Source organism: Ictalurus furcatus, chromosome 21, assembly GCF_023375685.1.
Source record: "Ictalurus furcatus strain D&B chromosome 21, Billie_1.0, whole genome shotgun sequence".
Classification (NCBI taxonomy): Eukaryota; Metazoa; Chordata; class Actinopteri; order Siluriformes; family Ictaluridae; genus Ictalurus; species Ictalurus furcatus.
This window is the reverse complement of record NC_071275.1, coordinates 10,246,100-10,258,055: the sequence shown is the minus strand read 5'-3', so window position 1 is coordinate 10,258,055 and position 11,956 is coordinate 10,246,100. Positions and strand designations below refer to the sequence as shown.

The window sequence follows — 11,956 nt, the reverse complement described above, 5'->3', positions numbered from 1 at the left end:
TATTTTTAAATGAAGGAATAACCATGTTTAAATCTGTGTATCTTGCTATAAAATGAGATTTTACTTCTATATACAAAAATGTTTGCGTATTAAACAGATAAATTCAAAGGTTTTCTTATTAGCCAAGGCAGAATGTTGTGAAACATGCTCTTTACAGGACGAAATGGATAGCAGACCTTTCATAAACAATTTTAAAAATGTTTTGTCATGCCTTTGCTTATATTAGCTTATGATTGCTAAGTTTGAATGCTAATCTTATATTAGAGCTGTTGTGTTTACCTAGGAGGGAAAAAAAATCTGATAAACGCAAGGTTTCTTGATTATTCTGTCCATATACCGAGAATATTTTTAATTAATGACCCATATGGTAATATTTTTAGATGCACATTTTGATGTCAAGAGGTTGTGATTTATTTCCTGCATACCGGCTTGACCAGAAAGCTGTTTATCTGACATTCCGATAAACAGCTCTAATGATGTGGCATCATTTATCACAGGATCCACAGCCGACTGCTTTTGGCATTGCTAAATCAGGCACATTTAGTTTACTGCATCTCAGCATGAAGGGTATCAGAAGGGAAATAACGTTCAAGGACTCTGAGGACGACAGGCAGGTGTAGCGAAGCCTCTCGATCTCTTAAATTGATCAGTTGTGGGAGGCGGCGAAGCAAAGCGTAGCAGACGAAGGCCACTCCACTGAGATAGCGTCCTCATTAGAGAAGTGGTCAGGGCCAGAGACTGTTCTCGTCCACCATGATTAACCAGTAATGACAGCAGAACTAAACAAGATGGAAGGAAGGGATGAAATAACCTAGAGAGCATCTGCAAAATGATCAAACGGTGCAAGAACACGGACGGCTTCTCGAGAACGAGAACACATGCTCTGAAAGCTTAGTCCAGTCAATAAGCAAGGAGAGGCAAAAAAGAAATCTGGTTGCCATGGACCATTAATTTATGACTGTTATTTCTCATCACAAAGACTCTGATTAACAGAATATTCACATCTGCCTTTGAAGCTTTTATTACTAGCCAAGTTCTACAGGACCATAATGGCTTGTACTGTTTGGAGAAGAATGGTTGGGTTATGAGGGTTCCGACTAAGGGTTCTTTAAAAATCTGGGTTAAAAAAATTGCTCAAATGTAATAATAGACTTAGCTACACTTTAGAGAAAAAAAACCTCTTCAAACATCTTATCTATAGTCAAATTTATTAAATATTTCTCATTGTAAATAAAACGTTTAATTATTATATATAATAATATTGCCACATATAATACTAAATATACTAAGAATGCTAAACCTATTTCTGAATTATTATTATTTTACTTTTAAAATACCGTTTGTGAAAAACGGTTGTTTGATTTACGTTATGTGCTCGGCTTCGTTTTCAGATTACAAGAGCTAACTGTACTAGCTACATCAAATCAATCGAGGCAGTAGGTTGGATTTGTCACCAACAAATTTGTTGCTTGCTACAGTTCCTGAAAACCTGAATGTAGGGTAACATATCACTCCCAGATCTCTCACAGGTGTTCCGTTCACTTAAGATATATTGAGTGTGAAGGCCATAGCATACAATTTACAACATTTTCATCCTCATCAAACCATTCATTGATCCCTTGTGTCCTGTATATGGGGGCAGAGTCATCCTGGAAGAGACCACACCCATAAATTCATCATAGGATAAAGGTGATTATTATTGTAGTATTTATTTACAGTGATGCTTTTCTGTAAGGGGACAAGTAGAGCCAAACCATGCCAGAAAAAAATATTTAATTGGAGTTTTTTTCCCCACTTTAACGCGTCACTTGTATGTATTTACACTTTTGTATCGGAAATGGTTCTAACTTCGGTCAGGGAAACAGATGGTATTTTATAAAGTGTGCATGTTACAGCCTTAAGTGTTTGTCATATGTTGTGTCATTTTTGCCTATTAGTTGATCGCTCACCGTAACTATGTAAATGTATCCATTGTCACGTATGTCAACATTCAACATCCATTAGGTTAAAGAAAATGGTAAATACTTCACACACGCAAAGAGTCAAGTGTGTATATTTTCAGAGAATCATCTATACAAAATTCAAGGGAAACGTTCCGTACCAAGAACTGCTAATACCATTTTAAATGCCACGGCTTTGGAAAGCAGGTTAACAAAAAGCTGTTTTGTACTTTGTGGACCTTTAAGAATCACACACACACACACACACACGTAAGATTAAGACTTCTTGAACGCTTTTGCCAAGTGTGTACTGATAAATGGCATTTTTGTGGATTTTCTATGTCTTATGCATTATTTTAAGACTTCTTGTTAATAAGCTAAACAATAAAGTAACGTGCATGTCGAATCGTATCGCATGTTAAACCATGCACACCTCCTAAGTGCATTAAAAGCCATTTTGAAATACAGAGATTTTACAACATCTGGTTCAACTCACGTCATGGTCACTAATTTCAGATGCTGCTATGTGAATAATTTTGTACATTTTCCTCCTGCTGTAGACTTTAATGTAATCGCTGAAGTAATTCTAAGAGGTCACTTATGTGAATTTATGAAGTTAAACCTGAATGTGTGCCATTGTAATCACCTGCTGTTATGGTAATTATTAAAAAGAAATACACAGCAAAAAAATATATATTGTTAAATATTTTAAAAAAAATTAGACATTACATTCTTGATATTTTAGGATAAAGACATGTATATGCCTAAATAAACAAGTTACAAATCTCATTTGGTTTCTGTGTATGATCTGAAAACACCAACACTGTTCTAAAAGTATTTGCATGTTGTAATAAACTCATTTTAAAAAACATACCACAGAGAGAGTGTACAAAAACATTAATATATTTATTTGCCACTACTGCATATTAATTTCATACAAATTAAATTCTTTCAGTATGAAATGTGAATAAACAGTTAATTTAACAAGAAGAAAAATCACAGTAAAATGAAATGAAAAAACAAAACAAAAAAACAACACATTCAACATTTCAATTGGCTTTAATCTAATCTGAATGTACACATTTTTTCATTGTTCCAGTAGTGTAGAGCAGTCACCCCCATGTAATTTGCATAAAAAATTCTACAATAAAAAGTAAATAAATCCGTTCTCATTTTGTTGTATTAATATTTAATAAATCATTGATTTCTTTTTGGGGTAAATGGAATTTGATGTGTGATGTTAAACTAAGACATTATTATTATTATTATTATTATTATTATTATTATTATTATTATTATTATCTACCTATATTAAAAAGCAAGCAAATCAAATAAAACACAAGAAACAGGTTTTATTTTATATTGTCGTTTCTGTTTTCTTTTCTTTTTTTAAAATCTAAATATTTAAATTGCCAGGTACTATGGTTGTCCAGTTGAACTGGAGTCCTGTATTGATTGATCTATCTATTAATGTAAATTAACAGCTGTATTGTAAGTAAAATTGTGTGATGTCACTCTGTAAATATGACTAAATTACATTTGTTAAAGTGATGATGACTGTGGAGTTAACAGGGGTTGGAATTACAGAAGTATGATCTCTCTATATAGAAGAAGAACATTGTGTTGAAACTTTTGCGTTCAGAGAACAGCGATTCTTCATCTCGTACAGACGTCATCGTTGCACTAAAAAAAAGATAAGACGATGAGAAATTAGAAAAATCCTTAAATATCGCTAAATTCGTTGCTCTGACAGTTTAATAAATTATATATATATATATATACACACACAGTGAGGGAAAAAAGTATTTGATCCCCTGCTGATTTTGTACGTTTGCCCACTAAACAAAGAAATGATCATTCTATTATTTTAATGGTAGATTTATTTGAACAGTGAGAGACAGAATAACAACAAAAAAAAATCCAGAAAAACGCATGTCAAAAATGTTATAAATTGATTTGCATTTTAATGAGGGAAATAAGTATTTGACCCCTCTGCAAAACATGACTTAGTACTTGGTGGCAAAACCCTTGTTGGCAATCACAGAGGTCAGACATTTCTTGTAGTTGGCCACCAGGTTTGCACACATCTCAGGAGGGATTTTGTCCCACTCCACTTTGCAGATCTTCTCCAAGTCATTAAGGTTTTGAGGCTGACGTTTGGCATCTCGAACCTTCAGCTCCCTCCACAGATTTTCTATGGGATTAAGGTCTGGAGACTGGCTAGGCCACTCCAGGACCTTAATGTGCTTCTTCTTGAGCCACTCCTTTGTTGCCTTGGCCGTGTGTTTTGGGTCATTGTCATGCTGGAATACCCATCCACGACCCATTTTCAATGCCCTGGCTGAGGGAAGGAGGTTCTCACCCAAGATCTAACGGTACATGGCCCCGTCCATCGTCTCTTTGATGCGGTGAAGTTGTCCTGTCCGCTTAGCAGAAAAACACGCCCAAAGCATAATGTTTCCACCTCCACGTTTGACGGTGGGGATGGTGTTCTTGGGGTCATAGGCAGCATTCCTCCTCCTCCAAACACGGCGAGTTGAGTTGATGCCAAAGAGCTCCATTTTGGTCTCATCTGACCACAACACTTTCACCCAGTTGTCCTCTGAATCATTCAGATGTTCATTGGCAAACTTCAGACGGGCATTTATATGTTCTTTCTTGAGCAGGGGGACCTTGCGGGCGCTGCAGGATTTCAGTCCTTCACGGCGTAGTGTGTTACCAATTGTTTTCTTGGTGACTATGGTCCCAGCTGCCTTGAGATCATTGACAAGATCTTCCCGTGTAGTTCTGGGCTGATTCCTCACTGTTCTCATGATCATTGCAACTCCACGAGGCGAGATCTTGCATGGAGCCCCAGGCCGAGGGAGATTGACAGTTCTTTTGTGTTTCTTCCATTTGCGAATAATCGCACCAACTGTTGTCACCTTCTCACCAAGCTGTTTGGCAATGGTCTTGTAGCCCATTCCAGACTTGTGTAGGTCTACAATCTTGTCCCTGACATCCTTGGAGAGCTTTTTGGTCTTGGCCATGGTGGAGAGTTTGGAATCTGATTGATTGATTGCTTCTGTGGACAGGTGTCTTTTGTACAGGTAACAAGCTGAGATTAGGAGCACTCCCTTTAAGAGTGTGCTCATAATCTCAGCTCGTTACCTGTATAAAAGACACCTGGGAGCCAGAAATCTTTCTGATTGAGAGGGGGTCAAATACTTATTTCCCTCATTAAAATGCAAATCCATTTATAACATTTTTGACATGCGTTTTTCTGGATTTTCTTGTTGTTATTCTGTCTCTCACTGTTCAAATAAACCTACCATTAAAATTAGACTGATCATTTCTTTGTCAGTGGGCAAACGTACAAAATCAGCAGGGGATCAAATACTTTTTTCCCTCACTGTATATATATACACACACACACCAAATAAAGGTTTCGTATTATTACGCTGTTGATCAGAGCGGTGAGCAGAACGATGTCAAGCCTGCTGATTTATCATCACTTCTATTCATCAGTTATTTGAGAAGTTCAGCAGAGAAAGTGTTTCTAAGAAGTTATCCCACGGTGCCCTTTTATGAGTAAATAAGGCCAAAGCCATGTCCTGTTATTCACAGGCTGCTTAAACAATGACCACTCAAACATTACAAATGTTTATTTAAATGCATTGTGAATGAAGCAGCTGAAATAGAAATGTTCCCTTCCATACATAGTCATAAATGTGACCCAGATGTACACGCTGATAGGTTCAGACCTGACACAAGATTGATAATAGGTGATAAATGTGTGCCATGATGTGATCATAACACTTCCAGCTCGTCTAGACTGCGTCTGCTGGGCTGCTTCCTTCCTGCAGGACTATGTGGAAAATTTTTCTGACTTCAGAGACCTGACTGCATTCTGAGTGACAGAGTGTTTACACAGGATGGAGTGCTGTGTTTGTCGGTGGACAGGGTTCACACACACACACACACACACACACACACACACACAGGGCTTTATGGATGATTTCCCGATCGGGGTGCCATTTGTTTCCCACTGATATTACATTTACAAATATACATACAGAGCCTCCACTAATATTGGCACCCTTGGTAAATATGAGCAAAGAAGGCTGTGAAAAATTGTCTTTATTGTTTAACCTTGTGATCTTTTGTTCAAATAAATTCACAAAAATTCTCTGCTCTCATGGATACCAAACAATTGCAAGCAAAACACAGGTTTATAAAATACATCTTTGTTAAATATAGGTTTCTTTGTAAATTATTGGCACCCTTTTAGTCAATACTTTGTGCTACCTCCCTTTGCCAAGATAACAGCTTTAAGTTTTCTCCTAGAATGTCTGATGAGGTTGGAGAATACATGGTAAGGGATCTGAGACCATTCCTCCATACAGAATCTCTCCAGATCCTTCAAATTTTGTGGTCCATGCTGGTAGACTCTCCTCTTCAGTTCACCCCACAGGTTTTCTATTCTACAACTATATTTCATCTGAGCAAGTCAGCATTGGCCCGTCACGCTGAACCCGTAGAAAAATAAACCAGAACTTTCCTCTGATTGTTAGGAGTGATGTCACAAGTCTAAGAAAAGAATAAATCTTCATTCAGGGGAGGCATATTTACACATTTCTGAGAACTCAGTTCATTTCTGAGAAATCTGTTCTGAGAACTCTGCTCTCAGAAATACCACAAGATCTTAAACTATCATGTACATGCATAATGTTTGAGAACGGAATTGGAGGTTAAAGGAGCAATAAATATTTTTTTTTAATTACATGAAAAATTAAGTTTTTCTTGGTACTATATCTGACTAAATGGCAGCTATAAGAAGGCTCTTCCTTAAAAGACTGTAAACTGTTCACATCAAAGACGGTATGAAATGATTAACGGCACTTACACGACAAAAGACTTGGCGGTAACTGACGCACAGAGACAGAAATAGCTGGCCAGGAATTAAGGTGGAGTTTTAAGAACACCAGAGGTCAAATGGTGCTCTGAAGAAAACATGATGAAATTATACTGCTAACTTTAAACAAGATGGCCGTTAAGGCTCTTTGTCTTTGTTAAACGATAGCGAGGATAAGCAGAGTAACTGTTACCATCCTGAAGTTGATTGTTTTCTTATTACGGCATGTTCCGAAGGGTTTTGTTCCATTTACACCACAGTGATTTGCCAACGATTACGGTGCTGAAATTGCATTCTGTTTTTATTTACATGTTACACAGCGTCCCAACTTTTTTGGAATCAGGGTTGTATTAAACCTTCACACATCACATTATACTTTTTGTCCATTTATAGTCAGTTAACCGCAAGGTGTAAACGACTCAGAAAACTTAAAGTTACGGCTTTTCCCGAATAAATGTTCATTAAATACATCAAAAAAGTCTTCAAGAAGATTCCTGTGAGTGAACGGACGCATTTCACACTGAGCCCTAACTGTTTTCTCTTCGCTCAAATCCACTTGAGCGTCACTACATGTGCTGATGGACCAAGAAATGGCTTTTAAGAGTGAGAGAGACTCATCTGGAATCTACAGACAAGCAATTCATCAGGTTTAAATGAAGACAGCTTGGTTCTTTTAGTTCAAGAAACAGTGTCTAGCCATAGTTTTATGGGAATAAATCCTGTTAGTGAAACTTTATTTATAAAATGTAATTCTAAATCTATTAACTATATTTAATTTAGCACACTCATTATATAATCATGATATTAATATACTCAATATATTAATACAGCACACTCATTTCTAACGTGTCTCCACGGAAAGATAAAACTGTGCCGAAATCAGTGTACTGTACTTTTTTATAATGTGCAACTGAATCAAATTGAAGAATGATGGGACTGTTTTGGATCAAACCATTATTAAACATTTATATATCTTTATTTAACTGGGTCTGTTTTTAATTCCCTCTCACGACAAATAGTAGATAAGAAGCTGCCACATACTGGTAATCTGCTTCTTTTGGTACGGCCAGATTATTATTCAGTCTAACAGAATGAGACATATTCAAGTTTATTTAGAAAACGCTTTTCCAGTTTCTTTAAGAACACTGAGATAAACGGATGGAAAATTCCCTTTAGAAAGCAAATCACCATATGGCGGTGACCTCTGCATAAGGTTACTGAGGGTGCGTGTCTCACCTGAGGTCTCACTCCAGCCTGCACACTGGCACTGATGCCCAGGACTTTGGTGATGTCTTCAAGTGGTACAAGATCTCCTGGTGTTTCTTGAATAAAGTGCAGCAGGACCTTTTCACCACCTTCACACAGTGAGACCAATATCAATATCAATGTTAGTATCAAAGTCTGTTATCAAAGTCCATTATCAATGTCTAGTACAAATGTCCATTATCAAAGTCTAATATCAATGTCCATTATCAAAGTCTAATATCAATGTCAATTATCAAATGTCCATTAACAATGTCTAGTATAAATGTCCAATATCAATGTCCAGTATCAACGTCCAATATCAAAGACCAGTATCAATGTCCATTACCAACATCAATGTCCATTATCAATGTCCATTAACAATGTCTAGTATAAATGTCCAATATCCATATCCATTAACAATGTCCATTATCAATGTCCAATATCAATATCCATTATCAATGTCCAAAATCACAGTCTTCTAACAGACTAAAGCAAACATGACTAAAGCTACACTGCCCTCTAGTGACGGCTCAAGCAAATACAAACCTGGAACTTGATCTTAAATTTGATCTTGAAACAACACGTTTAAGCTAATTACAGACAGACGGTACTTTACAAGAGACTGTAACCTCTTCAGAAAGGATTCCAAGTATTATCCCTTTTGGGAAGCTAAGAACCCTTAACTATCCAAAGAACACTATTCACTGCCAGCCTTTGAACACCATACAGGCTAATTTATGTTTTTCTTTCTGTTTACTAAGTGTTTAATAAGTTATTAAGTGAATAAAAGGACTTATTTTAACATTATTATTACATTATGATTTTTTTTTTTTTTTACCTTTGGCTACAATCAGCATGCCGCCGCTCTGCAGAAGGTCTCCACTGAAGTTACCCTGAATTCCTTCATTGCTTGCCTGTATAAAATAAAAACTGAGGCATTTTTTCCAACACATATATTTTTGTAATTCGAAGCTGTTAGAGATGACAATCTTCACAAAACAGCATAGACATTATTATCATTGATATTACCTTTGAAGCAATTTCTCGTACTTTCTTTCCCAAAGCAGCAGGCAGCACGTTGATTGCATTATATCTGTGAATGGTTATAAAGGCTCTATGACATGTACACAGTCATTCAGCAGCATTATAAAGGTTTATGCCACACATACACACATTCAGCAAGGTTATAAAGACTCATGGAACTTTTAGAACACAGCAAAATGACTGTATTAAAGTCATAGAGCCTTTATAATGCTCCTGTATGAATGTATGCGTGGCAAAATGCATACAGTCATTCAGCAGCATTACAAAGCTTTTATGACATTCGTACAGTCATTTTGCTGTGTTCTAAAAGTTCCATGACATGTATACGGATATTCAGTAGCTCTCTGCAGGTATACAGACATTTAGCTGAGTTATACAGACACTGTGACATTTAGATCATATATGTTATAAAGGCTCTACACATCTATACATTCAGTCATTGTTATAAAGGTGTTGTGGCATGTGAACATGTATTAAGTCACTGTAACAAAGGCTCTTTTGTGTATAAAGTCATAAAGTGTTATGAAATCTTATATATTCAGTCATATGATTTGAATTTAAAGACTTTATAACATGGATAAATATAAGCCATTGTTATACAGGCTCTGTACAAGATTTATACAACATTATAAAGGCTGTTATACATGTTAAATGACATGTATACACTCAGTAATTCAGTGTTTTACAGTGCGCAAATGTATATATTTTTGCAGCAATATAAAGGCTTATTATTTATTTAATAATAAGCCAGTTGATGTATATACTTAGTATTAATGTGTTCTGGTTTGCTTTATGCCTTTGCACTTAGTTTCATTAACTGTCTGGTTGCAGGTTACAGTTATAATGGCTCTATGACATGTACACATTTATTCAGTTGGGGTTATAACACTATAGCTCTATGGCATATTTTACTGTAAGCAACGTTACTTTTTATTTGAGTAGCTCCATAGATTGAAGACATCTCTCTCTGTTTTTTGTAAATGTACATTTCACATATTTCAGTACCTTTTAAATCCTAACTCCTTGTAGCACTGCTTCTTTTCATCGATGTATATTTCTGAAAACAATAAAATAAAATAAATAAAATCAACAAAACACACAATGACACCAGTGTATCTCAAGCATGTCACTGCTCTACACAAAGCAGGAAGGTTGTAAAATTTTTATTACTCGTGTGGTAAAGGTCAACCTAGCTTGTGTAAATATGAGAACAGGGCAATAAAACATCAGGGACAAACATTCAATCAAACCTGGGGTTACAAAATGATTCCCGGAATTCTGCAATCAAGCTCACTCGACATTTCCACGTGCAGCATGGCCTGAACTCACCTCCTTTAAAGAAGCCACCGTCCTCAAACTCCTTGAGTCCTGTCTCTTCAGGGCCGATTCCAATGAGGGCCACTCCATTCTCTCTCAGGTCCTTCTCCAGCTTGCTGACCTCGGCTGCAGCCCAGCGACAGATCTGACAGCCAAAGCGGCGCAGGAAAAACATCACCACTGTCTTATCTTTCCATAAAGAGCTGAGCTCCACATGCTGAAATGAGAACATGAGTTGATCAGTTGGGTGCGCAATTAAATGTATGATCATTCATTCTTAATAATCAATTAAGCTTTCTCAGAAGAAAATATTTATTTTAGTGTGGACAAGACTTGTTTGGCATCCTCAGCCGACCAAATAAGTTTAAAACGCAGCACTACTTTCACTATATTTTGTCAAGTTTTGAAAGTTTCGTCATTTTTTTCATTTAATGGTTTTTCAATCAAAGGCATAAATAGGTTTGCTCCAGAAATCAATGTATTTGTAAACAAAATACATTCAGTACAATAGTAGTATACTGATAAATTATTATTGTTGTTGTTACTAATGCATACTAATGCCTAACTCCTTAAGCTCTATAGTCATAACTGCACAAGAAAGAACCGGTCACGTGGTTGTGGGATCACATGACCCCAGAGAAAGCCATTTGAGGGTTTTATGTATTCGTTTGTTTTTGATTACATTATTTCTGTGAGATGACAGAAAGCCGGAGCTGTATATGTATCTCTATCAAACCTCATGTTCTTTATCCATAAAGCAAAACGTGACACAAAATTACCCATAAACCAACAGGACAACTCTGGAATGTTACAGACTCCAAAACATATCCATAAGCGTGTAAAACTGAGTGACGTCAGGACTCTTACCTCCCCGGAAACGGATCTCTTCACAGTGTTGCTACTGACTTTGTCCAACTGTATTGACGACATTCTTTTCCTCGATTTTTTTCACTAACAATTTATCAGGTAATTTGTTAGAAGTCGGATGCGTGTTGATACAGTGTCACTCTCACACCCACTTGTGTGTTGGATAACAGAGCAAAAGGACCAATCATAGCGCGGCACGTCATCGCGCGAGGCGGGGCTTGTTACATAAATCTGCGTTTGATATGTACTGATATGTTTTTTTCCCTTTTCTTTTTATTTTATTCTACTAATATGTTTTTCTTCCTTTTCTTTTTTTAATTTTATTCTACTTACAGTGAGGGAAAAAAGTATTTGATCCCCTGCTGATTTTGTACGTTTGCCCACTGACAAAGAAATGATCAGTCTATAATTTTAATGGTAGTTGTATTTGAACAGTGAGAGACAGAATAACAACAAAAAAATCCAGAAAAACGCATGTCAAAAATTTTATAAATTAATTTGCATTTTAATGAGGGAAAAAAGTATTTGACCCCCTCTCAATCAGAAAGATTTCTGGCTCCCAGGTGTCTTTTATACAGGTAACGAGCTGAGATTAGGAGCACACTCTTAAAGGGAGTGCTCCTAATATCAGTTTGTTACCTGTATAAAA

General features: G+C 36.4%; 1 protein-coding gene across 2 annotated transcripts; it reads right to left on the bottom strand.

Moving 5' to 3' along the window:
- Window positions 1-2,827: 2,827 nt before the first annotated feature.
- On the bottom strand, window positions 2,828-11,490 carry prxl2b (peroxiredoxin like 2B). 2 transcript variants are annotated; one of them, XM_053653252.1, is made up of 7 exons: window positions 11,308-11,488; window positions 10,453-10,657; window positions 10,129-10,180; window positions 9,109-9,172; window positions 8,918-8,993; window positions 8,071-8,189; window positions 2,828-3,623 (listed from the first exon to the last, which is right to left on the bottom strand). In XM_053653252.1, the coding sequence occupies exons 1-7, from the start codon at window positions 11,368-11,370 to the stop codon at window positions 3,597-3,599; spliced, it is 606 nt and encodes a 201-aa protein (XP_053509227.1). In that variant the 5' UTR covers window positions 11,371-11,488; the 3' UTR covers window positions 2,828-3,596. The 2 variants fall into 2 exon arrangements, with proteins under 2 accessions (XP_053509227.1, XP_053509226.1); XM_053653251.1 differs by lacking the exon at window positions 2,828-3,623 and adding an exon at window positions 4,774-6,509 and having other exon boundaries at window positions 11,308-11,490.
- Between the last annotated feature and the right edge of the window lie 466 nt (window positions 11,491-11,956).

Excerpts from the sequence above, each read along its gene's own strand:
- prxl2b (XM_053653251.1), bottom strand. The coding sequence starts at position 11,370 with ATGTCGTCAATACAGTTGGACAAAGTCAGTAGCAACACTGTGAAGAGA. Across the intron at positions 10,181-10,452 it reads CGGTGGCTTCTTTAAAGGAG|AAATATACATCGATGAAAAG; the intron begins GTGAGTTCAGGC and ends TATTGTTTTCAG. Across the intron at positions 8,994-9,108 it reads TACGAGAAATTGCTTCAAAG|GCAAGCAATGAAGGAATTCA; the intron begins GTAATATCAATG and ends TATTTTATACAG.